We start from the raw sequence: 27,241 nt of genomic DNA on the forward strand, positions 1-27,241 counted from the left end.
ACATAAAATTATATACAGAAACTGTTTCTTCCACCCATGACCAATTTCATATAACCTTCTTTAATGCACATGTTTCTTTTCTTTGGATTCTAGCCAACTGGAATATCAATCAGTGAGATGTACAAGCTTTAGTTGTAGGGACAACAAATTCATTTCATTGTAGTTAGTGCTGGTGTCTGAGTTCCCACTTTCGATGTCTCCCCAGAAGCGTAGGAAAAGAGAGTGCAAATCTCCACATTCTGAGATACAGGAAGTATATCACATTTTTGGCAATCATAGTCATAGAGGGTTTTCCTTACCACTTTTTCCACAGATACATTTGTGCTCAAAAGTGTTTGCAGAAAATAAACAGCCTAAGTACGATCATATGGTGACCGTGGTAAAAAAAAAAAAAAGCTATATAACACTAAGAAGTCAATAGTTAATAGTAACAGTCCCATCATGAAGACTTCCAGGGCAAGAGGGTGGGGTGTGGCAGGTGGAAACAACTGTGTGCATAGTGTTGTTTGGGGTGGGGGTTGTTATTTTGTTTGGAGCAACCACTTTTAAAAGTGAAGATCTGTGTGCGGTTTGCTGTGTTTAGCACTTCCACGAACGTAATGATTCTAAGTTTGTCAAGTTTGCTGCCTCAGGTTGATGTAAGTTGAGCTCATTTTCCATCAACAGGAAGCCTAATCAGTCTTGCTGAATTACTGTATTTTTCGCTCTATAGGACGCACTTTTCCCCCTCCAAAAATGAAGGGGAAATGTGTGTGCGTCCTATGGAGCGAATGCAGGTTCCTTGGCTTCAGCGATAGCAACGCGAAGCCTCCGAAGCGCAGAGGGAGAACTCCCCCCGCGCTCCGGAGGCTTCGCGTTGCTTTCGCTGAAGCCGCCTGAAGCCCCCGGAGCGCAGAGGGAGTTCCCTGCACTCCGAAGGCTTGCGGATAGCCGCCTGAAGAGCAAGAGGGGTCGGTGCACACCAATCCCTTTGCTCTCCAGGCTTCGCTTCGCTGGAGAAGCACTGCACAGTTTTCCCTCTCTGCTCAGCGCCACTTCAGCGAAGCGGGAGGAGAAATGGAAGGGGCTCCGTTTCTCCTGCCGCTTCGCTGAAGGGGCGCTGAGCAGAGAGGGGGAGAATTCCCCCCCCCCCCGTTCTCCCCCTCCTATGGTCCGGTGCGTCCTATGGTACGGTGCGTCCTATAGAGCGAAAAATACGGTAATAACTGCACTGCATTGGAATAAGCAAGTTTCTTAGAGAACGGAAGGCAATTCCCAGGCAGAAACATTTCTGTTTTGTTTAGTGCCTGCTTCTGTTCCAAAGGAGAGAAGCCAAACTGCACTTCTTTACTCTGTTTAAAACCTGCTTCCCCAACTAGGTGCCCACCACATATTTTTGATTACAACTCCCATAATCCCTGGTCATTGACTGAGGCTGATGGGAGTTATAGTGCAAAACAGTTTGAGGGCACCTGATTGGGAAAGGCTTGTTTAGAATGTATCATGAGGAGAAATGAGGTCAATTTAGTTCCTGCATTAGAAAACAAAATATAATTTAAAAACAAACAACCTTCTGGTTAGATGAAATTTCCAATGCAAGTTTATTTTATTAAATTCCTGTCCAGTCTTCCCTCCCAAAGGAGCCCAGTTTATGTCCTCTCTATCATGCTCTTGCAGTATCTTATGCTAATGTTTAATATTCCCTATGAAGCACAGTGGATAATACCAATTAAAAAGTTTTCATTATTCTTACTTGTGCTCCTTGTGTAATTGTCTCCCACAGAGGATGAACAGAGAGAAAAATCCATGTCACATCACACAGTCCAGCAGCTGATCATAGAAAAAGAGCAAGCATTATCAGATCTGAACTCTGTGGAAAAATCACTGGCAGATCTCTTTAGAAGATATGAAAAAATGAAAGAGGTTCTGGAAGGATTTAGGAAGGTAAGTCACTGTGAATAAATACTTGTAGACTTTTGCCTCAGCCTGGAGGTCCACATGCAACTAAGGTGTACAGATAGAGAGGTGTGTTGCACCCAGAGGCTTCTGTGTTCCTTTTAACTGACAGCTTGATTTTCATCCCTGTTTTGTGTGCAAATCACAATTCCTCCATGGAAATGACTGGAGGTACACTTGAGGGTGAGGGGAAAGGGACTTGCCATTCGAAGCCGTGAAGTTTGATCACAAAAGTCCAGTCAAATAATTCTTGCCCTCCTATTAACTCTCCTTTTTCTTTTCACTTAAGAATGAAGAAGTATTAAAGAAATGTGCACAAGAGTACTTATCACGAGTAAAAAAAGAAGAGCAGCGATACCAAGCCCTCAAAATTCATGCAGAGGAAAAGCTGGACAGGTATTTTGGTAGTGGATGAGAGGTGCCCTGGCCTGTCAACCAAAAGCTTCTGTCTAATTCTCTAACCCGGTGGTGGGAATATCCAAGCCATAGGCCAGTTTTGGCCTGACATTGATCCCAAATTGATCCACAAGGCCTCTCCCCCCCCCCAAACCATCATATGTGCTGCCGGGTGTGGGGCAGGTGGAGATGCAGCTAGATTGATTGTGCTGCTGAGTTCCCTATGGGGAACTGGATCACACAGCCACTTGCAGCAGAAAGCAGGACTTGAAGCCACCACCCAACAGCTGGTAGGCAATGACTTCAAGCCTGCTGATCAGCAGCTCTTTGCAAGCCCTGCATGGTGGTTTGAAGTTCCGACCATCATCACCTGATGTCATTGTGATGTCAACTGATTGGCAACCTTGCTCACCTGTCACAGTTGACTCAAAGGTAGAGGAGATAAGAATCTGGCCTGAACAGGTTCCCCTTCCCTGCTCTAGCCTCAGCTAATTTTCATATATTTGCCTCTTTTCTATTATTTATTCTGCAAGTCATGAGTGGAGGAGGTCCATATATATACTGCTGAATTCCTGTGATTCCTGCTCTGCCTTCTATTCCATCTTCAGCTTCTAAGGTTTCACTAGACATTGTCTCCATGAATAGAAGGACCATTTTCACAGCCAAAAAAATCCCCTTTTTTCAAATTGTGCAAACTCAGTTCTGCATTCAGTGGCAAGTTTTGTACTTGCGTAGTATGATCACTGCATAACCACAGCCCTGTTTTATTATAAATTTCAGATTGACTCATGATTGTGTGTTATGAGTCACAACGATGCAAATTCCAACTCCCTCCATTATAAACATTGCGCGTGAAATGTTGTCATGTTTAAGTAGCTCTCAAGTGTGACTTTTCCAAGGGCAAGCAGGCACATGGACCCACTAGTGTGCCTCCATGTGTCAATGTTGTGAGTGTATACAAAAAGCAAGGCAAACCCTCCATGGACTGCACCCTTAATGAGCTGTGTTTTCACAGAGCCAACGCTGAAATTGCACAAGTCCGTGGCAAGGCTCAACAAGAACAGGCAGCTTACCAAGCCAGTCTCCGTAAAGAGCAGCTGAAGGTGGATGCATTGGAAAGAACACTGGAACAAAAGGTAAACTCCCTGTGAATTGTCTTATAAAGCTGCTGCTAGAGGGTGTATTGTGTTTTGTATCTGTGCATCCAGAGTCAGATGTGGTACTTACTTGCCCAAACAAATTAAGAACCGGAGGATTCCGACTGAGTAACTCTTTCTGATGTCACAGTTCATCATCCAGTAGGTAATGTGTTTGTTGTCCAGCTTGAGTATTCTAACTGGAGCTGGGATTTGACCATTGTGAATTATAGGATGGTGTATTCAACACAGAGACCTAGCTGGAACTCACAGTTCACCGGATCAAAGGGCACCATGTTAAGTTTATCACCATTGTCCATGGAATCTCTTATGGGTCATATGTACCGTGTAGGCTGGCATCACATAATACAAGAAGTTACCTTTGAATGTCAAGTTAATATATCTGGAAAAAATCTGCTTTCCTATTGTGAGTGATATGCCTATTATATGAACTGCACATGGTGACCATAACAATTGGATTGCATATATGGTATATAGATATAGTATGAAAAGCAGCTATTTTAAAATCCTTTTTAAAAATCCAAGTGGGCTCTGCATAGATCCTGTTATTTAGAGACAGAGCTGCATAAAATTAACCACTGGCTTTAAAACTGTAGAGTTCTCCCTTTGCAGGTACAAAAACTGATAAAGCTGCAGGCAGCGTTTTGAGCTTGACATCTTGAATAGACTTGCACCTTTAAGTAAAGATCCTGTCATAAAAGCATACCTAAAGCATGGATGAGCCAAATTTACACTTGTTGGATCTAATTTGGGTTTTTTGACAAGAAGCCCAAGATCCACCAACCAGAGCTAAACGCAAAAGATACATAGTTAGAATTAAATGTGCTTTGAACACATTCTGACCCTAGACATTTGTTGACAAGACCAAAACTGGAGCTCACAGTCCTTTCCCACAAAAGTCCACTCCTGGTTCACTTTCTTCATTTTGGCAGCCTTATAAAAAGTGCCATTTTGCAGTTGCTAAACAATTGGGAGTCAGAAATCTTGCAGCAATCTTCTGCAGATCTTCCAGAGATTTACCTTTTGCCCACGCCTGGCCTAAAGTCCCTTTGGAGGCATTGGTACAGCAGCAATTGCTACTGTTTCAGTGCTGGAAAGGTTGCATATTGACATCATGACAAATGCATGGTGCCCTTCTTTCCATGCTGAGACTATGCTCCCAGTGCCATCATCAACTTCTCCACTGGTGCAGTGACTACTCGAAATGTAAATACAGCTTTGCACTAACAAATGTTTCCTTGCTTTGTTGTGTGTTCCTTTTCAGAATAAAGAAATAGAAGAATTGACGAAGATTTGCGATGAACTGATTGCCAAAATGGGGAAAAGCTAACTTTTAACCAAAATCCTGGATTTCAACCTTGAGTGCAATATGACCATTGGCACACTGATGTCCACACATTGATGTGAACAGGATCTATTTTCACTTTTTTGTATGCACTACTGTATTTTTCTTTCTTAATAATGATTGATTTGATTGTATGCAGTACTAAGAAGACTATCAGATTCCTTGCTATTGTTTGCAATTTTTTCCGTAGAATAATTCATAGCAAGTTGATCTCAAAAAGTTCCTGTATCAGGGAGATTTGTCAGATTCTTTAATAAATTGCAGTTGCTCATCCTAGCCTTTCCCCTTTGTACATGAGTTCCCATGTTGGATGTCTTTTTTTTTTTTTTTTGGATTTAATATAAATGTGTATTACTTGCATGGGGACTCTTGCCTTAAGGAATGTACATTTTATCTGCATTTGCTGATTTGTAAAATAAAAATAAAACTTGAAAAACGAATGGGATTGTCCTATCAAGTCGTTATTATCAACGAATTTTCATTTCCAACTTGGTAATAGGTGTGCCTTCATTCCACTACTTGTGTGCGTGCTTTAAATGGAATTCTAGATCCCTGATGGAGGGGGTACCCAGATGTTTAACACACAGCATGGCATCCAAGTCCTCTATACCTTCAAGAGATGAGACTCGTTTTTTTCTTTTCTTCCAAAAGAAGCAGCACTAATCCCCAGAGGCTAAGTAGTAAATATATTTAGGGGTTTAATCATTGCTCTGGTGACCAGCACTGTTCATTGATCTTGCTTATCTTGCCTTTGAGACTTCTGCAGTGACATTTTCACAGGTAACTTGAAACTTGCCAGAATTACCACCTGTGTATCTTTGATATCATCACCACTTTGATTCACAAGTGAAGCTACCTTTGGTGTAAGGTCACCTCTATCCTCTGTGGGAAAGGATACAGCGGTGAGAGAATGAGAGAGAGCTTGGGTGTTGTAGTAGTTAAGAGCGGTAGATTCGTAATCTGGGGAACCGGGTTTGCTTCCCTGCTCCTCCACATGCAGCTACTGGGTGACCTTGGGCTAGTCACACTTCTCTGAAGTCTCTCAGCCCCACCACCTCACAGAGTGTTTGTTGTGGGGGAGGAAGGGAAAGGAGAATGTTAGCCGCTTTGAGACTCCTTTGGGTAGTGATAAAGCGGGATATCAAATCCAAACTCTTCTTCTTATAGCCAATGAAATTGTCCTGTCACTGCATCTTCACCAGAGGGTTGGGAGAACCCTCAAAACACATTTGGGGTAGGGCGTGGTTTGCAGGGAGAGAAAGTCCCAGTGTGCAGGCTGGGATGACTTCATTGGATACAAGCAGCTGTGTGTATGTTAAGTGAGTGGGATTATGTGTGGGTCTGGCCCTACAGAATAATGCAGCCCTCAATCTGAAAAAGTCTTCCCCACTTCCAGTTTAATCTGAAAGACAAATCTCCATCTATCCATCCCTGAGTAATATGAAAACGAATATCAAATAGTTTATGTTAATGAGGTTTGCTCTAATTAAATATAATTATAGACTTATTTGATGTTGTGGCAGATAAAACATTTTCTTCTAGATGATGATTAAAATTTATTTCCTGAGAAAGTTGTAGAGTAGAATTACATCTGGTTTGAAGGACAACTGGGAAGAACTAGATAAGCAGCATTCTGCACACCTCTTTATCCTCTGCATCATCCTCTATAGAGGATTAACTATGCTGAATAAGCATTAGAGCTTTAATGACAAACAGTTTGCTTTGTCTAATGATACATTTCTTGGCTCTCCATGATGAAGCCATTTGCCAGCTTGGTCCTCCTCAGTTTGCTTTTCACCATCCAAAGTAAGTCATTTTGCTCTATTTGTTCTTTCTTCTTTATTGTACCTGGCACATGTAGCATTTCTTCATCTCAGATGCATTATTTTGTTGGTTCCAGTGCTTTTCTTCTAGAAAAGAAAGGTCCCGGTAGACGTTACACTTTTCACCAATGCTTTTCAACTAGAAAAAGGGTGCTGGTACTGCGTATCCTTGAGTACCCCCAGAAAAAAGCACTAATTGCTTCCATGAATGGGGATTTGCTAATACTAGGGAATACTTTTTGCATAGCTTTATGATGCAATAGTTACAGTAATGGCCAGCTCTTTGATGTACATTTAATTGGTGCCTGCTAGAACATCTTTGGGAATGAATCAATTTTTAGTTAGGTTGCTTAAGTTATCTTCCAAATGCATATGGCTGATTAACATCCTATATCCTTTTAAATATGTTTGTGGGAACAGGCAGTTATTGTTTTGTTTTGTTCTTGTTTATGTTTTTATTGCATATTTTGTTCTGTGAACAGCTCTGAGATCTTCAGATGAAGTACAGTTTACAAATTTAATAAATGAAAAATAAATAAATATCAGCATTAAATTTTCACAGTGTTGTTCCTGTTGCTGATCTGCTACAACCGATAAACAACCCCCTCCTCTGAGTGAAGCTCGGAAACCATTCATGTTGAAAATGTGTCTCTTTAGATGCTGAATATCTAGTTTTTAAATCATCATTCAGATTTGCAGACACGAGCAAGGGAAAGTAGTACAGTACCTTGCTGAAACTGAAATTTACAGGATTTGGAATTCGTAATTTCTCTTCTTTTCCTGGTTGGCATTATTATGTGAATAGTAAAAGTTGCATGCTACTGTTTCAAAGTTTCTTGCAAGATCTCATTTTTATTAGGAGGCAAAGTGGACATCACACTTCTCAAATACATTGACTCTGTTAAGTGTGGGGTAAATAGAAACAAGCCCAAGATGTTTGTGAATTGATCTGCTTCTTCACTTGAATTAAAACCCAATACAATGGCTTCTCACTAGATTCTTCATTATTCTTTGGCAATGTTTGTGTGAAATATAAGTCAAATTGCCCTTTTTATTTGAAGCTGAGATCAGAGCTGATTTTCCATAGTTCTTTGCATATAAAGCCTCCATCTGTTTTTAATTGATGACAGGCGAAGCACTGCAATGCTATACGTGTGTAGGTACAAGTGATGAAGAATGTAACAGACAAGGTACAGAGCAATGTCCAGGGAGTTCTGATGCCTGCGCAATCATAAGAGGACAGTCAAGTAAGTGGTTGTATAATGGTAATATAAACTGTTTCTGGTTAATTTCAAGCAATGGAAAATTCTGAGAATTTTGCTAGCCAGAAAGGTGCAAGGGGTGGGGTGAGGCCATAACACAGAGAAAGCAGAATCCATTTGCATTTTATCTTTAACATTATTGATAAATTACATTTTGGTCCACTTTTGTACTGAACTTTCAAATATCCATAAATACAGCATTTAAAATCCTTAATTTTGAAGGGCCGTTTAATCCAGATAATTTAAATTTATGGGAATGTTGTCTGTATTCTGTTCTTTTCCTTTATCTTGTTAAATACTGTACTCTCAATTAACTGAGTAAATTTCATGCCATCAGAAGTCTTAACTAAATTTTCTACTATAAGGAGACAAAAAATAAATGTGCTATAGTTGAAGGTCTGTATTTCCTGTGGGTTTTAGCAGGTATTGCACAGATGGTAATATAGCAAGTTACTTGAGATGTTAACTAATTTACATGAAGATTACTATATCAAGTTACTTTGATGTTAACTAATTAATTTGAAGATATCAGTCAATATTGACAAGATACCAGGAAATAGTCTGAAAGCATAGAATATTTCCAAAAGTCTCAGTAATAGTTGAAATAATCACAAGCACATTTCAGAAGCTTCCTAAGGAACTGGAGTTAGCCTTTCAATAAACATCTTGCCCAAATGATGTCCCTCTCAGCTGTTCCAATGGAGAAGAAGAGAAGCCTGCAGGAGCTCTCCACACCCAAAGTTAAGGAAGTTCAGATGGAGGAACTTAAAACTGTAGTTTCTGTCTAATATACCTTTAAACTCATGAACTTGGCTAGTAATATCTATCTTTGAAAGGTCCTTGATAAACACTTCAACAATTGAGTTACTTTGTTTCAGGTTATGATAAATTAAGATAAGTATTCACTTTATTTTCATGTTTCTTTCCTGATTATACTAACCACCTGAACTTTCGGAACATTCATTTATTGTCTCTTGAATTTACTCTTAAAGTTCAATTTCCCACTTTCCTAAATGATGAGTTTCCACAGACAAGACACTTGACTTTAGGCAAGGTTTGAGTTCTCTATCTGATCCATCTTCTCTGAAGCCCGAAAAACGTTTCTATCACATGTTCATCATATCATATTAGCAAGCAGTATAAGCAATACAAACAATACAACCAAGGTTGCTTTCTCTTAAGCTCCTTAAAGTTCTCTCTTTCCTCTTCTGGAGATGAAACTAAAGCAGGTGAACTAGCATTTTGTCATTGTCACCCTTTATCAATATTTCTATGAGATAAAAGGCCACAATGAAGCAAACATTAATAATGAACTACTTAGGCTTCAAGCCTAGAGTAGGAACAAGCAGAAACTTTGGATTAGAACATCAGTCTATGTTTTTCTAACATCCACAGCAATTCTTCTGGATGGCAACTAAATAAAGGGAAGTCTTGGTACTTCTAACAGGCATGTAAATTTGTAGCTACACTTCCTGACTGACAAATAAAATAAAATGCATTTTATAAAGCCAAATCAATGTAATATTGTTCCTTAAAATGGCAATGCTTTCACCTAGGATAAGCAGTTTGAAGATGTGAGCCTAGATGTTCCGATTCAAGCTAATAAGATAAAGTTAAGCATGGATGGTGTAATATGTTCTGGATTTGTCTCTGAATCTATTCTAGGTGGCATTATGAAGTCGTGTTCGTATAGGTCATTCTGTGAGCGAGCGCGGAGGGAAGGTTCACGGGCACCTGGAGTGAGTGTCCACTGCTGCTATTCAAATAATTGCAATGCCAAAGGCCTGGGCACAAGACATATTCCCTCCTCTGGCTACTTCTCTTTACTTCTTTCTGCTCTCTTGTGGCACTTCTTTTTTTAACCTGGAATGGAATTTGAACAGGAATGGAAGATGGAAAGGAAGCTACTCAACCAGAGCTACAATACTGTATTTGAAGGATTGATATAAGGAAACCCAAACGAGCACTCCTATGACTATAGGACATTACATTTCAAAAAAAATCAGCGGCAGTTAAAGATGTTGGTTGGAGCGGAGGGCACAGAAAAGCAGACATAAACCCTGAAACAGTTCGGTCTCAAGCCTATGTATTTTCAGTCATTGAGTATTTCAAGGCTATTGTTTTAACCAGATGTGTTTCAACCATATTGTTGGTTTTAATATGATTCTATATTGGGATAATGTGAGAGCAGGTTTGGGGAGACCAGCAAATGGCATTGTACCTATGATGCTAAGTAACATAAACTTGTAATATTAAGCCGAAGAAGCAGAGGATTAGCACAGATTAATAATGGTTAATGTGACAGTTTTATGTTTTTAATCATGAAGGTGAACCACTTTGGGAAAGCTTGCCCTGAAATGTAATATAAAAATACTGGAAATAGATAATCTAGTTAGAAGAGTTAGTTTTGTCCATAAGAAAAACCCATGTGTAAACTGGGCTGGGCTGATAAGCCCAATTTTTCACCAACATTATGTGCACCATCATTCCCCCCTCCTCACTTGTTGTTCATTCAGCATGTGAGCATTTCTGTAAATTACAGAGGATTTGGGCCCAATCCAAAATGGACCTGTCAATAAGATGTCAAAATCTGAACCTCACCCAAATACATATAATTTATGTGTACACACATACATATAGAATATGTGTCTGTCTGGGTATGCCAATGCATAAATTTTTTCAAGAACTGGGCTTTATTTGGCAATTCATCCCACAAACAAGCAAAACATAGCTGCCAAGAGCAGCCTTGCAATGATGTATGTGCAGCTTTACAATCTGACAATGCTGAAGAGCCTCTTGTGTGACCAGCAATGTCATGAAATTTGCTTATGGAACAATAGAGCTTCGCAATCCTCCTCCAGGAACTCTTTCTCAAGGAACTCTCCTAACAGGAACTCTTTGTGATGAATGGTTTATTGGAGAGGAAATAAACAAAACGATTTGAAAAGATACCTAAAGCCTGATTTGATAGAGTTAGTTGAGTAGCTTTGGTACCATTCTGCATATTTCACAGCAGACTGTTGGAAAATCAAGTCCTTAAAATGGCCTTGTGGCATTGGGTGGATATTACGAAAACATGACGGGCAAAGGGAGTACAGCTTTATCTAGGATGATCCCTAGGGTAGAAACTGCAAATCCAGATTAAGCAATGACACAGTTTCTGGTTACTAGGCTTCTTAGGTTGCATTCCAATACCTACCTACCTGGGAGTAAGTCTTCTTAATTCCAATAGGACTTGCTTCTGAGTAGACATTAAGAACATAATAAGAGCCTGTTGAATCAGGCCAATGGCCCACCTAGTCCCGCCTCCTGTTCTCACAGCAACCAACCAGATGCCTGACTCAAGCACAAGATCACTCTCCCCCCCCCTCATAGGGAAGATCCAGCTCTATGTATAGAGTTGTGCTTGTGAACAGACCTACCAGTTACCTTGTGTGCCCCTATGATTAGCCCACAGCTATTGATTAAAGCTTTTGATCATTGACTCCTTTTGACATGGTTTCATTGTGTTGTGTGTATTGGCCGCCATGCTTCCCTTTGGATAGAGTTCTACATAAAGGCACATCTGTACTGAAGCGTTAACTTTATGCCTATGTATATTATTGTTTATGGTGGAAATAAATGTGTTCTCTAAATAGAAATGAAATGTAGCTGTACAGTTTCTGACCTGGGAATGCTAATAATTGCATGGCTTCTGCTACCTAGAGTACTCCTAAACCAAACTGCCCTGGAGGCCTAACCCTCCTAGTGATAATGTATTTTCTAATTTTATTTACACAAAAATGTATAGACCACGCACAGATATAAGATATCAAGCTAAGGTACAACAGAATATGCAGCTCAACAGAACATAAAATACTCATTAAAATGACAGACTCATCTTTTAAAAGTTTAATAAACTGAGGAGGCCTGTCAGCCTAAGAGATGCCTGGAAATTTTAGGATGCTTGCTGAATCTCTGACGGAAGAATATCAGAGTTGTTTGGCTAAGAAAGATCCCAACCTCCACCACCCAACCTCAGATTCTTAGACGGTGCTCTTTCCGGTGCAAAAGGAAGGAACCTTCCAGAGGAAGGTGATCTTCTGTTGCCTCAGGTGAGCCTCCGCAGTACAAGGCAAAATTCGTGTGAAAATCGGCTGTCTTGGGCCACTCAGATAGCAGTCATTGGTCAATGTAATAGGTTGCTGGGAACAGAAGCCGATTTGACTAGAGCTGGTACTCCAATGTGGTGAACTTGTTCCAACAAAGGTCAGAGCTAGAAGGGACTGAATTCTCTCTGTAAGAAGTGCTCCATGCTCTGAAACAGGTACTCTGGCAAGTAGGACTATGAGACTGTAGTCCCTGAGGCAGACATCTAAGGAGGCTTGGTTGGCTGCTTGGATGCACATGCTTGCTGGGTCTAGAATTTAAGTTGAGAGATGCCACACTGTCCTGAACCCCTGGTCCATCTGGCAGCAAGTCACTATATCAGGTCCCCAGTTCAGGGTCAATCCACATGCCCAAAGTCCTGCAGATATCCTGGGGCATCCAAGCTGAGGTCCATCAACATGGACAGTTGAGTAGACCCAGCACCTCAGCTCTGCTGCCTTTTTGTACTTTGCATGCTGATTGCAGCATCTGGGCTTCATGAGACCTGTGATCCTCACCTGTTCTGAGCCTTCTTCAGCTGAGGAATCACACACCTTCTCCCAGCTGAGGAATCACACACCTTGCCTGCCTCAGCCTCCTGGAGTGCCCTGCCCGCTGCTCCCTACACATCAGAGCCCACCGTGTTCATGGAGACAGGGGCCCCTCTGGCTCTGGTGATGGGTCCTCTTGTTCTGGTTCCTGTGCACTGACCTCCACCCCCTCCATCATCCCATGAGTACTTGCTACATCAACTCCTCCTTCCCCAATCTCCAGCTTGCCCCAGTGTGTCCCAGTCCCTGCTACACTGTTCACTGGGATCGTCTTCCTCCTCTCCTGCCAGTTCATGACAACATACTTCCCTCTGAAAGGTATTTCTTTGCAGACACTTTCCCCTAGTTTTGATCCAGAAATGAAGATATCCTAGGGCCATATTGTGATGCCACAGTCGTAATGAGATGACATAACAGTGTTCTGTATGTATGCAGACATCGCCACTTGTTGCTGCTTTTGAGGACCTGAAGTCATGCTTTTTCTGGGAGAAAGGTGGAAGGGATATGGGAAGGAATTTATAAGCCTTCTTTCAGCAGCCCCTAATCAACTCTCACTGAGTCTTGACAGGAATCCAGAGCAGCATTCCTGAACATGGCCACAAAAATGACTCGCTACAAGCGTCTCCATGGGAAAACCCGACATTCCCTGGAATTGCTTCAGCTAACTTCTTTTGTTCCTGAAACACCTGCTTTAGATAATAAAGAACACCTGTAAGTAGTGGCTAACGTTTTGAGAGATGTATCTAAAGTGCTTTTTTTCTGGGGGTCCTCAAAGGTATGTGGTACTGGCACCTTCTTTTCTAGAAGAAAAGCACTGGTTAAAAGTGTGGCATTTACGGTAAAAACATCATGGTGAGTACTGGCACCTATTTTTTTCTAGAAGAAAAGCACTGCATAATTATAGTGGGTGGTACTACTGAATGGTGAAGGGAAAGAGCTAAAGAGACCTCTTTTGCTTCTAGATTCCAGAACGTGTGATGCATTCTAGAAGGGATGGGCTGTGTTCTAAAAGGAAGTGGGGCGACAGCATGTCATTGGCTGCTGCTGTTTACTCAGATTACGATTATTTTACTTTACTAGATTTATTAGTCACTAGTTACCATGGTTTCCAACTGTCATTTAAAAAATAAAAAAAAGATTACACCAATAAAAATTCATATAAAACATTAACATTCTCATGCAAACACCTACAATTCATGCCTACAGAAAACAATACCAACATTGCCATAAAAGCCAAAGGAAGTTTGGGCAGCCCACCAGGAGTTACCCCTACCAAAAACTAAGATAAAGGGCAAGTTGGGAAAAGAAAAGGAAGGGAAATAGTGACTTCCTTTTTTTCTATATACACATGAAAGAAAAGAATCAGACTACTCCTTGAAAAAGGGACAATGTGACATTAGGAACATTTTAGTTTTGTCTTTGTGCTCTTCCTGAATGCATACAAAATTGATGCTGTCTTTTTCACCTCCAGTTACCTGCTCTCAGCTCCCTATGTGTCTCTGGGAGGACTCTCGCCAAATGATAAGGAGATAGCTAAGGTAGGTGTGTGGGTGTTTATGATAGCTTTGGATGACTAAGACTTCGAGAGCAGAACAAAGCTGCTGGCTAGCCAATCTAAGCTACTGGTTTAACTTACTTTACAGATCTGTGCATTGTAAAATCTATGGACTTTGGCTTACAACTCTAATGAAACAACACAGATAATCGTAGTCTTGCTAGAGCATACCACAGACAATACTTTGGGCTCATCATCACCTCCCAGGTTCTTTGCCGGGCTGGCCCAAGACATTTTGTTGCATGAGGCAGAGTGGCAAATGGTGCCACATCCTACTTCCAAGTCACAGTGCAGAGCCAGCCAAGTTATTATGATATTTAAGGAAGAGAATCCCACAATGTTCTCTGCCCCCAGTTCCATTCCCACCAGTAGCATAGCATCTCTTCCTCCCCTATGTTCATTTGAGATTTTCCTGACATGCCTTTGGCCTCCTCCACTGCTTCCTTCAGGTTCCTGTTTCTTAATCCACAGCCTCCTTCCCACTTGTGACTGTGTGACTGTGCTTCTCATCTTTCCTTCCACCCAGCTTCTTACAGCCTCTGCTGATCTGAAGTCCTCTGTGAAGTTTGACCTGGTCAGATTGGTCTTTCAGTTCCTCTCACACCGACTGTTGTGTGGGGTAATCATATTTTATACACGACCTTTCACCTTTAGAAATGAGAATGTTTCTTAACATTCTGCAACTTCACATAAAAGTCATTCCATTGGTAGGCTGACGTAAACACAGACTACATATGGGAGATACAGTGCTAACCTTTGAGGAGATACCAGGTTAAAATTTCCGGAGAAAACCCCCAATTGATAGCCATTTCAGCTGACTGACTGATCAAAATCTGGCAGTTTGAGGAGTGCATTGCATGGTGAGTTATTTTGTTCTTTTGGTGGTGGGGGGAGACGTTGAAATGGCAACACCACAAGGACAATAAATTATGCTGCAGCAGATAAAAAGATGGACTGAAGACAGGTTTGTGATACTTCTTGTCCCTATCCCAAATTTTCATCAAAAAATCCATGTAGAACTTCACCAGCTCAATGGTGGGTTGATGAGTTATTTGTGGGCCTTCTCAGTTTGATTTTAAAAGAAAGAAAGAGACCAATATATTAAATCTACAAAGCAGAGGTGTGCTTGTTGATATCACCTGGGAAATTGTGCAAGTCCCATTGAAACTCTTTTCGCTCCCTTCAAAACTCTTCCAATCTGAGGGAGAATTCTCAAATTGCTTTGGGCAATATTTTGTTGTCAAATTTAGGTGAAAGGTGTACTTTTTAAAATGACCACTTACTGAAGTATAGGCAGCAGCTTGATTTGATACCTCTTTCATCTGTGTGGGCTCTCAGCCTGGATACTACTAGTAATTCATCTCATTCTTCCTATTCCTCTAATGTATCTACTCCTTCAAGCCCAAATGAAGGTGATTATAGTGGTACCTTGGGTTGCAAATACCTCGGGTTACAAACACTTCAGGTGTCGGAGCCAGCCGTTACAAAATGGTGCTGTTTAGCATAAAATAAAGACACATAGAGCCAGCAATATTTTCAGGATGGTATGAGCAGCTCCTTTTCAAGTTCTCTCCTCTCCGGTACTTTTTATTATCCTTTGTTTTCTCTCCAGCCGCATGGCCGTTTGCCAATCTCTCACATTACCTACATCCTGTCATGGCTTTAACCCACCCATCGCCAAATAAGGTTATACTGCCCGGGGGGGGGGGGGGGACATAGCTCCATATAAGGCTATGCTCTTAATACATTCCAATACATTGTAAAGCTCAGAGTGCTGGTCAGCAGAGGTCAGGGGGCACCCTGCAATATTACAAGCCTTTACCGTGGCTTTTTGACTCCCACATTCGGGTTACAGACTCCACTAACCCAGAAGTAGTACCTCGGGTTAATAACTTTACCTCAGGATGAGAACAGAAATCGCACAGTGGCGGCACGGTGGCGGCGGGAGGCCCCATTAGCTAAAGTGGTTAACCTCAGGTTAAGAACAGTTTCAGGTTAATAACAGACCTCTGGAATGAATTTAGTTCGTAACCAGAGGTACCACTGTATTTTCTTGACAGTTCGTCTAGGGAGAAAGGAATGTATAGCCTTATAGCATCATTATAGCCTTGCAGACCAACAGGACACAAGGGCAACATACACACACACAACATTGGGTTACTTATTCACATTATACCTTTTATGAGGCATGGGGATATTATTACTTCATTTGGATCCCACCCTTTCTCCAAAGAGCTCAAGATGGCATTCATAGTTTTCCCTTTCCTCATTTAATCCCCACAACAACTCTGTGAGGCAGGTTAGGCTGAGAGGCAGCGACCGGCTCAAGGTCACCCACCGGCTGAGCTTCAGGAATAAGTGGGGATTTGAACCCTGGTCTCCTAGGTTCTAGTCTAACACTCTAACCACTACACCACAGACATTCATGTCTTTATTTAAGGTTGCAGGTCCTTTGAAAAATCGTTCTTTCCGCAAGCAAGCCGGGCTCACCAATCGCTGGCAATTTCCATTAAGCCCAAGTTGTGACCTCCTGGGAATTTCACAAGCGAATAAGGCCACCCGGGTTGGTCTCAATGAGACCTTGATGAGAATGATATCAGGTAAGGTCATAACTGAGAACATTGACTAACTGTTTGATTGGAAACCCTCTCTTTCTGCTTCTGCTGGATGACTGTGAAAGCTTTTGAGCTTCTTGGTAATGGTGAAAATAGGGCACTGCTGCCATAGAAAAGTAAAGGTAATTCCACAGTGTGTCAGTTTCTAGAACCATGATTGTCTTAAAACTATTCTACAAATCTGTAGCATTAATCTCTTGAGCGGTCTGATTGGAATTAGCACTTCCAAACTCTTCCACTAGAGAGCGATTATGCATCTGTAAGAACTTGACTGAACAAGCCCTGTATCTTTAAGTATACAAGTGTACAAGCACGTTTTATTATTCTGTTCATCATCTCTCTATCTTTCTTTCTTAATTGATATACATTGAAGTCTACTGTTTCTGAAAAAAATTATGCATTGGCATACCCAGACAGATACATATTCTATATGTATGTGTGTATACATAAATTATATGTATTTGGGTGAGGTTCAGATTTTGACATCTTATTCACAGGTCCATTTTGGATTGGGCCCAAATCCTCTGTAATTTACAGAAATATGAAATTCCACTATTGCTGCTATGACATTCTCTGGAGTCTGAAGCCTTCTTTGCTGCCTGTCTCTGACGTGGATGGCATTCTCCATAATTCTTTGCATGCTATTGCAACTCTCACTAGAACATCCCATCCCTGCAGTTGCATTCCTTGGAAGCCTCTCTGTCATCACCCTAATTTGTGTGAAATGTGGAGCAGGCAGGGAGGCCCTGGGAGTCTCATCTACTCAGGACACAGTTCCTGGTCCAGAACAAATACCAGGGGCTGGGATTAGAGGGAAGGTTCCACCTAATGCGATAGACAGGTCATGTTGAAGAAACTACCCAGGAAAGACTCAAAGGCTGAGTACACACCAAACCTTTATTCACATTCAGAATGCATTGTCCCTCCAAATAATAATAATAATAATAATAATAATAATAATAATAATAATAATAATAATAATAATACAGTGGTGCCTTGGGTTACATACGCTTCAGGTTACATACGATTCAGGTTACAGACTCCGCTAACCCAGAAATAGTACCTCGTGTTAAGAACTTTGCTTCAAGATGAGAACAGAAATTGTGTGGCAGCGGTGCGGCAGCAGCGGGAGGCCCCATTAGCTAAAGTGATGCTTCAAGTTAAGAACAGTTTCAGGTTAAGAACGGACCTCCGGAACGAATTAAGTATGTAACCAGAGGTACCACTGTAATAATAATTCATTATTTATACCCCGCCCAACTGGCTGGGTTTCCCTAGCCACTCTGGGTGGCTCCCAACAGAATATTAAGAACACAATAAAACATCAAACATTAAAAACTTTCCTAAACAGGGCTGCCTTCAGCTGTCTTCTAAAAGTCAGGTAGTTGTTTATTTCCTTGACATCTGATAATGACACCATGTGATTGGCAAGTCACTGCCCCTGCCCACCTGTCCAATTTGGCTTGACCAATACTAATAAAAGGCCCCTGGAACCAAAAAGATTCCCCACCCCTTTTATAAAGCATTGGCTATCCATTCAGAATCACATCTCACCAAATACCAGCTTCATCCCTAAGCCCTTTTGCGTGGCTATAATGTGCTCGTGAACTACAATAATGCCTCTTGCTCGCCTGGGTGAAGAGGTGGGTGGGTGGGTGGTGGGTGGGGGTATCTAGACATCACTGATCTTTTTGTGTGTGGAATGTAGCTTACTGCACAAAAGTAAGTCATAGCTGTTGCTCCACCTCAACCTGCAACCACTTTTTGTATCTGGTCCTGCCCCTGAGTGGCATGTGGCCTTTGGAAAGTTCCTCGTGTGGGAGTGCAGCCCTTGAGCTGAAAGAGATTCCCTTCCTCTGATGTGCACTTACATGTTAGATTGCTCTAGGATCTCTGAAGATGGAAATGTCAAATATAGAAATATTATATATCTTACTATATAATAAAATTGTAAGGAGCTCGGCGGACACGTGAGCTGCACCTGGATGACAGAAGAGCAGGCAGGTGGCCCAGGCAGGCAGGTAGGCCCTTCCAACACAACAATCCTACAATAGATTCCTAAACTCCAAGCATATCAAGCAGTTGCTTTACCTTTCCTTTTCTATATGTGAAATTTTTGAATTAATGGGGGACATCCTATGATATTTGCTTACCTGCAGAAATCCACTTGTGCAACAGGACTTCCCATTTTTCTTCTTCACCCAACCCCAGCCCTACACCCTGTTCCCAAGGGTCTCCCAATTCTGCAAAGCAGGGGGAGTAGAATAAGGACGAGTCTCGTCGTTCAATTTGTACTAAACTGGACTCCACCCTGTTTATTTAAATATGTGTTAACCATGTTTTGTCAAACTATTTCAGGATGGTATACAAAAGTGTGAATTAAAATACACACACACAACATATAGACACAGTTTTAAACCAGCAAATAACTATGATAAAAGCCAAAATCCAAACGACAGAAGACAAAACTAGAAGAAACACAAATAATCTTTGGTGTGAAAACACTAGAATGCCTGGGCAATAGGAAGGAAGGTCTCCACCTGGTGCTATAATATGAACCATTTGATACTTGCTTTCCATGGGCAAAAATACATAGCATTTTTGTTTTGTTTTGTTTCTTTAATCCTCCAGCTGACACCCCCATGTCTGTGAGTGCAGAACAAGAGGACCGGAAGGAAAATGGAGACTTTCAGAATGCGTATGATTTGAAGCATTTGCCAAGCACTCCAAAGCACAAGCATAGACCCAGGTAACTGCCAAATGCCCCTGACATATTGAAACTTGGTAAATGGCCTTCAAAGTGGAATTTCCCCATTCTGTCAACCACCTGCATCTCCGCTGTAAACAAAGAAATGGTGTGCATGCATGCATGTGTTCTGGAACTTCCCCACCCCTCCACAGGCCCAACAGACACCATCTGCCCTGTGGGAAGGAAGAGGAAAGAGAGGAAGACCAGCAGAGTGTCGCGTATTCCACGCGGCGTTTTCAGCAAAACACTAAGAGTTCCAGGTTTTTCAGTGCAGTCCTTTTTAATGTGAGCTATATACAGGCATTTACAAAAGAAGCAGTCCATACAGAGTACTTACAAACGAATACTCTCCACCACAGCACCACCACACTACAGCACAACCACCACACCCCCTGTTAAACAGGCTTTCCTTTTTAAAACAGGTGATAGCCAATTACACTAATCACACTCCTGCTGAGTCACTCTGACCCAGCAGCGTATTGCATCATCCTGTTGAAGCCTGCAGACTTATCCAGTATCCTGCGAATCCCAACACTCCTCCTTAAGTCAAAGGCTTGAGACCCAATGATTCTCTTAAGTCTCGAAATTTAGGAGCATCCAAACATTTTGTATACAAATCTGCCACATTACATTTTGTGTTACAGTGCTGTACCTTTAACAAATTTCTTTCCAAAGCATTTTTCACATTTCCGTATCTTATTGCAATATGTTTACTTTTGCTTTTAAAGTTCTGTTGGTTGGCAAGCTGTTGTGCAGCCATGTTGTCACTTAGCACAGTGATTGGCATTTCAGAAGGTATTCCAAGCTCTTTTGTTAGGCAAGCAAACCACTCTATTTGTGATACACATTCGCTTATGGCTGAGTACTCTGCTTCACAAGTACTTGTGGCAACAAATGTTTGTTTCTGGGATTTCCACTGAACCAGGGCATTTCCAATATATATGGCATAGCCAGTGGTAGACTTTCCATTCTCTCTGTCCCCCCAGCTGGCATCAGCGTATGCATACACTTGCTGATCATATCCTGTATTCAGCACCAGTTTGTAATCTTTTGTGCCTTTCAGATACCTTAGGATTCTTTTAAGTGCTACCCAATCTCTCTGAGCTGGGTCTGCACTTCTTTGGCTTAACATGTGCACTGCCAATGTTATGTCGGGTCTTGTCCAACAACTTAAATATAACAGAGAACCCAACAGAGAATGAAACGCTGTTGCATTCTCACATTTTTGCCCTTCTGATTCATTTTTGTACTGGGTAGTTATGGGAGTGTCAACCTCATTTGCCCTCTCCATTCCATATGTCTTCAGTAACTTTTCGATTTTTTCCTTTTGACTCAGAGAGTAAACGCCCTCTTCATTTCTCTGAACCTCTACTCCTAAGTAATTTTGAATCTCTCCCAAATACTTCAGTTTGTATTTTTTACCTAGGCTGTTTATAAACCAAGACACTTGCTTTTGTGCAGTTGTTATTAGACAGATATCATCAACATACAAAAGTAAATAACAAACACTTCCTTGCACCATTGCTGAATATAAACAGGAATCAGCCAGGCTTTGTTTGAATCCCATCTTTTTCAAAGTTGTGTCTATGCATTCATACCATAGACGTGCACTTTGGTGTAAACCGTATAGTGCCCTTTGCAGTTTTAACACCATGCTGTCTTTTTCTAGCTCATAACCTGGTATTTGCTGTAAATACACCTCGGCGTCAATAGGAGCATTTAAATATGCTGAGGCAACATCAAAATGATTAACTTTTAACCCTCTCAGACTTGCCATTGCTAAAACTGATTTTACTGTTTCAGCTTTTGCTGTTGGGGCAAACACTTCATCATAATGTATCATTTTCCTCTGTGTAAAGCCCCGTGCAACCAACCTGGCTTTCCTCTGACAACTACCATCAGCCAGCTTTTTCACTTTAAAAACCCACTTACAGCTTATGGGCTTTTTACCTTCAGGCAATTCTGTAGGTACAAACACATTGTTGTTTAGCAGAGAGTTATACTCTGCCTGCATTGCCTTTAACCACGCCTCTTTCTCTAGAGTAGGTAACTCTTGCACTTCTTCAAAGTTTTCTGGCTCAGTTACACAAACCTGGTTTATGGTGGCTGGGAACCCATAACGGTCTGGAGGTTGACCTTTATTACTTCTTGCAGACCTCCTTGGTTCATTAATCTCACCCCCTGGGCTACCTTCAGGACTCCTTTTGGGGTGGATTGACTCTGGAGATTTACCTCCTCCTTTCCCTGTTGCACTTTCTTCTCTCCATGCTAGCAGCTGGAGAAAAATGCTCAACCTTTACTTCCTCCCTTTCAGTTTCTCTGGGAGAGCTGCCAATTCTTAGCTTTGTTTCAGCTGCCTTATCAGGTATGCTCGGCAGTAAAACTTTTTCTGGCAGCAGGTTTGCATGTATCTTGGGCCAATTTCTTTGATCATTAAAGCTGGCTGATCGACTATAACTCAAAAGGTTTTTATCATCTTCAAACCTGTAGGCTTTTGTACCACTTTCATACCCAAGAAATAGCAACTGCTGTGCCCTTTTCCCACCTTTTCTTCGGTTTTTCACAGGTATGTCAACCCATACCTTTGTCCCAAAGATTCTTAAATGTTGCAAACTGGGACTTTTGTTATAGAGAATTTTATAGGGTATGTCATCTAGTACCCTTGACCACAAGCGATTCCCAATATAATTCACGGTCTTAATACTTTCAGCCCAGTACTTAATTGGAAGATTTGCATCTGCTAACTATGCTTTCATTTGTGTCTGCAAGACACCTCCTCTACGCTCTGCTACTCCGTTCTCCTGAGGCGTGGCCACATTGGTAAGCCTATGTTTAATCCCTTGGGCACGCAACCAGTTTCTTAGGGAGCTTGCCATAAACTCCCCTCCCCTGTCTGACTGAATAGAGGACACCTTTTCACCAAGTTGCCTTTCTACCCTTCTTACCCAGAACTTCAAAGTTTGGGCAACATCAGACTTTTGCTTTAATGGATAGACCCAGCCAAATCTAGAAAAATCATCCACTAGGATTAAACAATACTTGTTGTGGGAGACACTAGGTGGAAAAGGACCAGTTACATCAGCATGAATCAACTCCAGTGGTTTTTTGGTTTCTCTCTGGCTTGCTCTTGCTACTGGGCAAGCCCTGCTTTTAACCTCCTTGCAGATATTGCAGTCTAAGTAATTATCACAACTTTTTATGTTTTTCATCCCCCCACACAACTCCAATGTTTTGTTTAGCACCTTATAGCTAGCATGAGCTAGACGCCTGTGCAGGAGATGAATACACATATCATGGGTCGGGACATTTTGCACATTTGCAACCTTAGATTCACACTGCAGTACATACATATTAGTTCTAAGGCTAGCATTTGCCAACACTGCCCCATTTTGCTTTATCTGGCACTGATCTCCCACAAAATTTACTTCAAAGCCTGCTTTTGCCAAATCAGGAATGCTCAGGAGATTGTTTTGCAAACTAGGCACACACAACACATTCCTGAATGTGTGTCCCAGCTGTGGGAACACAACCTCCCCCTCACAAACCACATTAGCTTTCAGGCCCGTAGCAAGACTTACATGTTTTTTGTTTGAAGCCCTAGCATCAGTTAGCAATCCTTTTCTTTTACAAAAGGTTTGAGAAGCTCCACTGTCCAGAACCCACAGTTCCTCATTTTCTTGACCATCTGCAGACACCCAAGCGGTAGACTCCCTCTGCTGCCACTTGTGCTTCCGCTGTTTTTGTTGTTTTCTCGGGCAGTCCCGAAGCAGATGTCCACTGGACTTACAGCAAAAACACCTTTTTACTTTGTTGACCACTGGCTGGTCTGCAGCAGCTCCTCCTGGCTGTTTCTCCGGCTCCCGACACCTCTGCTCTTCCCGGCTGTTGTTCCTTCTGGGATGCTCCAACAGCTGGGCTGAGGTCATCTTCCGCTCTGCACACCTGTCCTCCTCTGCATACAACCGTCCAGTCACGTATTCCAGAGTCAGCTTATCAGTCTCTACAGACTCGAGGGAATTGACTAGCATATCATAGCTGTCATCAAGGGAACTCAGGACTATAAAGACTTTGTCCTCTTCCCCCACAGGCCTCCCTCTTAAGCTAAGCTCCTGGAAACAGCCTGTTAGGAATTTTAGGTGGTTTACCAGGGAGTCCCCCGGTTTCTTCCGACACCGGTACAGTCTCCTGGTCAGTGTTATCAGTGAGCCAGCTGTCTCTCGCACATGGACAGCCTTGAGCGCATTCCACGCCTCACTTGCCGTCACCTTATCAGCTACGTAGACTAGCTGGCTGTCGTCCACTCCAAGGATGATTGTAGCCAAAGCTTTCTCATCCTTTTCATCCTCCTCAGGGGGCTGCGGTGGCTCTTCCACCACCTTCCACAGGCCCTCACGCTTGAGGAAGTGTTGCATGCGGACCGACCAGATGCTGTAGTTCGTGGCCGTCAGCTTCTCCAGCAACACGCCAGTTCTGGACTGCTCCATCCCTGCAGCTCACCTCCAGCACCCACGGCTAGATAACTGCCACCTGTACTCTGGCGCAGCGGAAGCGTGCTGGGCCCATAACCCTGTCGCGTATTCCATGCGGCGTTTTCAGCAAAACACTAAGAGTTCCAGGTTTTTCAGTGCAGTCCTTTTTAATGTGAGCTATATACAGGCATTTACAAAAGAAGCAGTCCATACAGAGTACTTACAAACGAATACTCTCCACCACAGCACCACCACACTACAGCACAACCACCACACCCCCTGTTAAACAGGCTTTCCTTTTTAAAACAGGTGATAGCCAATCACACTAATCACACTCCTGCTGAGTCACTCTGACCCAGCAGCGTATTGCATCATCCTGTTGAAGCCTGCAGACTTATCCAGTATCCTGCGAATCCCAACACAGAGGCAGCACCAGGGGCTGCTCCATTCAACTTTTCCCTCTCCCACTAGTCAGGGTCATCTGCCTTCTGTGGGACTGGTTGTTTTGTTTTCTTTTGTTTTGTGAGCGTATGAGTCTTGGTGTAGCTGTTGTGTTTCATCAATGTCGTTGGCTGCTTTGAGGACTCAAGTTTAAAAGCAGAATATAAAGCTACTAAATAAATAAATGTCCTGTCCCACCCCCCGATACAACAGCACCAGCAAGAGCCAATGAAGTCTTATTGAGGGTGTACTGGTGGGAGCACTGATTTGGCTCTGCTGATCTGCCAACTTCTCAATTATCTCCCTCTTCTCCCCACAAGAAAGTGGCAGTGCTCAACTGCCAGGGGGCTATGTTTGTAGTGCCTCCCTCTGCTACCTCATCCAGTACATTTCAACTTACAGCAGTGGTAGCCCAAGTGGTGCCCTTCAGATGTTGTGGACTACAATTCCCATCAGCCCCAGCCAGCATGGCCAATGGTCAGGGAAAGTGGGAGCTGGAAGGCGTACCACATTGATCTTACAGTCTTTTTCAGGGGAAAGAAAACATTGTTCCTTTCAAATTCACTGAAACATGTTGATTAGCTAGCATTTTGTAACCACAGATGCAACCATTTGATATGCATGAAAACGGAACAATTCTAAGTGACTTATATCTTAGCTTCTTGTTTCTCTTTCTCCATTGAGGGTTTCATCCCTGCACAGAACTCCAAATGAGAGCCTGTTTTCTTACACGCAAAAGATCACAGAAGGCATGGAGACAGGTGGGTAGCACTGCTTGAGGCCCAGGGGCTGCTGGAAGTGGCCTGTCATCTCCACAGAAGCAGCTCCAGTTTCACCAATCTGTCTCTCTCTCCCCACCCTCAGATGTAACCCTGGAGTGCTTGGGTTTCCAATGGGAACTTCATCGCATGTACTTCTTCAAATCTCAGGTCCTCTCACAGCTTCTTGCTGCGGCTGTTCAGAAATGTGACTTACAAATAACAGAAAGCAAGCCCCAAGTCGAGAAAGGTACTGGAAGCCATTCCAGAGATGTGTTTATTCAGCCATTTGATCGATCGAGCCAGACATATAAGTCACATTTTGTGTGTGTGTGTTTGTTTAAAGTATTTTTAGGCCACTTTTCTGGGTGAATGCCTGTCCAAAGTAGCTTCCAATCAAAAACAACAAACGATAAAAAGACCATGACTACAAAAATTTAAAACTGGAAACTACCACTCAGCAGCACTCCCCCTCCCTTTTTTTGTTAGAAAAACTGAGGTGGAAAGAACATAATTATGCTTATTGTGCCTTTCATGACATAAATCCCATACTAGTCTTCCTTCATTTCTTATGCTTTTGGCAGAAACCAGATGTTATAAGCAGCGTCTCTTGAATAGTCGCAAAAGCAAAGAAATCCTCAAACAGAAGAAAACGATGCCTAGAGTCACAATTGCATTGGAGGTTAATGATCCAGACGTCACTCGAGTTGGTAATCTGTTTTTACTTTCGATATGGACACTAGCTACTGATAAAAACAATATAAGTTGGCCATTTTCGGTAGGTGTTAAGATTTTGCCCTGAAAGGCTACGTGAGGGGCTGAGGAAATAGGTGAGGAGTCTCATTAGGGCACCTGCCCTGCCAGGAGTGGCTCCAGATGCCTTTTGCTGACTGAGAAGGAGGACAAGATGGCGCCCTGCTCCTTCCCACATTGGCTCTACTGAAAGCTTGAAGATTGGTGACAGAACAACATCCTCCACCATGCTGGAAAGTAGCAGGCTACTTTAGGGGGTGGGGAAGGTCACAGCTCTGTGGTCCAACAGAGGGGAAAGGACAGAGGGCTCACGAGATATGGCTGGCCACTTCTGCCAATACCTAAACTTGTTTGGTATTACACTGCTGTTTACAGTTATATACATTGAACAGCTTGCCTGTTATAGGGAGAGGGGGCAGGCCCACAGGTAATGCTAAGTCCATAGCACAGTATTGCCATTTCACTGTATGGGAATTCAGATCAGGGGACAAGAGGGAACCATTGCCCTGCACTTTTAAGGCTTGATGAATTTACTGGTGTCTTTATTTGCATCTCCTGTTGATGTGAATGAAGCCTTTGCTGTTGCAATCAAGAATTTATACAACTCTGAACTCGAAGTGAATGAAGAAGATGTTCTGGGAGTCCTGGCTACTGCAGAGGTATTACAGTTCCCTAGCCTGTTCCAGAAGTAAGTAGACATTGGCGCACCATCCTGTCATTGGCTTTAGATGTGGGGACTGGATTGTATAACAGTACAAAACACTGGCCTCCCTGCCTCATGACTTGGTTCTGTGAAATGTCGGTTTTTGTCAAGCATCTGGTGTTGTGCATCTGGAAGTCATGTACAAAGAAACATTTGCGCAGCTCAGCTGTAGGTCTGCCTACCAACTGTTTGCATAGACATTTGCTGCTCTGCAGAGCATTGTGGCACTAGTTACATCGCACAAATAAATCAGTCGAGCAGGATCTCTGGCCATTATTAGTGACTCGGGTGATGTAACAGTGTTTTGCACCTCTCTGTAGCCCAAGTTCAAAGCCAACGTTATAGCATTTCTTCTTGGCAGAATTTTCTGTGTCTCTTGGCATGACCATCCTAAATTAGGCATTATTAGAGTGAGAGAATGGTAGAAAAATGTCCTCCTGTCACCCGGCAAAAGCACAAGTTGACGCCCTTAGCCTGCCAAGAGATGTGGAATGAATCATCTGGGTTGTTGTTTTACTGGAAGAGTCTCCTATATTTTTAAAACTGCCTTTTAAAAAAAAGAGTTCTGACTGAGCTTGACATGCAAGTCTTGGCAAAGACC

At 42.4% G+C, this 27,241-nt stretch overlaps 2 protein-coding genes across 13 annotated transcripts in view; both read left to right on the top strand.

The window, feature by feature from the left end:
• The window catches only part of TACC2 (transforming acidic coiled-coil containing protein 2), a 165,362-nt gene extending 160,089 nt beyond the window's left edge, over positions 1-5,273 (top strand). For all 12 annotated transcript variants that reach the window (XM_081192817.1, XM_081192812.1, XM_081192816.1 and 9 more), the window contains 4 exons: positions 1,763-1,923; positions 2,225-2,331; positions 3,347-3,467; positions 4,753-5,273. In XM_081192817.1, coding sequence (XP_081048943.1) covers positions 1,763-1,923; positions 2,225-2,331; positions 3,347-3,467; positions 4,753-4,818 — 455 coding nt within the window. In that variant the 3' untranslated portion in view covers positions 4,819-5,273. The remainder of the gene's footprint in view (positions 1-1,762; positions 1,924-2,224; positions 2,332-3,346; positions 3,468-4,752) is intronic.
• A 7,742-nt stretch (positions 5,274-13,015) lies between these two features.
• Positions 13,016-27,241, top strand: part of BTBD16 (BTB domain containing 16) — a 48,784-nt gene continuing 34,558 nt past the window's right edge. The window contains exons 1-8 of the mRNA XM_081192320.1: positions 13,016-13,308; positions 14,069-14,135; positions 16,593-16,752; positions 19,399-19,516; positions 25,111-25,187; positions 25,291-25,434; positions 25,769-25,894; positions 26,511-26,625. Coding sequence (XP_081048446.1) covers positions 13,190-13,308; positions 14,069-14,135; positions 16,593-16,752; positions 19,399-19,516; positions 25,111-25,187; positions 25,291-25,434; positions 25,769-25,894; positions 26,511-26,625 — 926 coding nt within the window. The 5' untranslated portion in view covers positions 13,016-13,189. The remainder of the gene's footprint in view (positions 13,309-14,068; positions 14,136-16,592; positions 16,753-19,398; positions 19,517-25,110; positions 25,188-25,290; positions 25,435-25,768; positions 25,895-26,510; positions 26,626-27,241) is intronic.

Source organism: Podarcis bocagei (genome assembly GCF_964188305.1).
Source record: "Podarcis bocagei genome assembly, chromosome: 4".
NCBI lineage: Eukaryota > Metazoa > Chordata > Lepidosauria > Squamata > Lacertidae > Podarcis > Podarcis bocagei.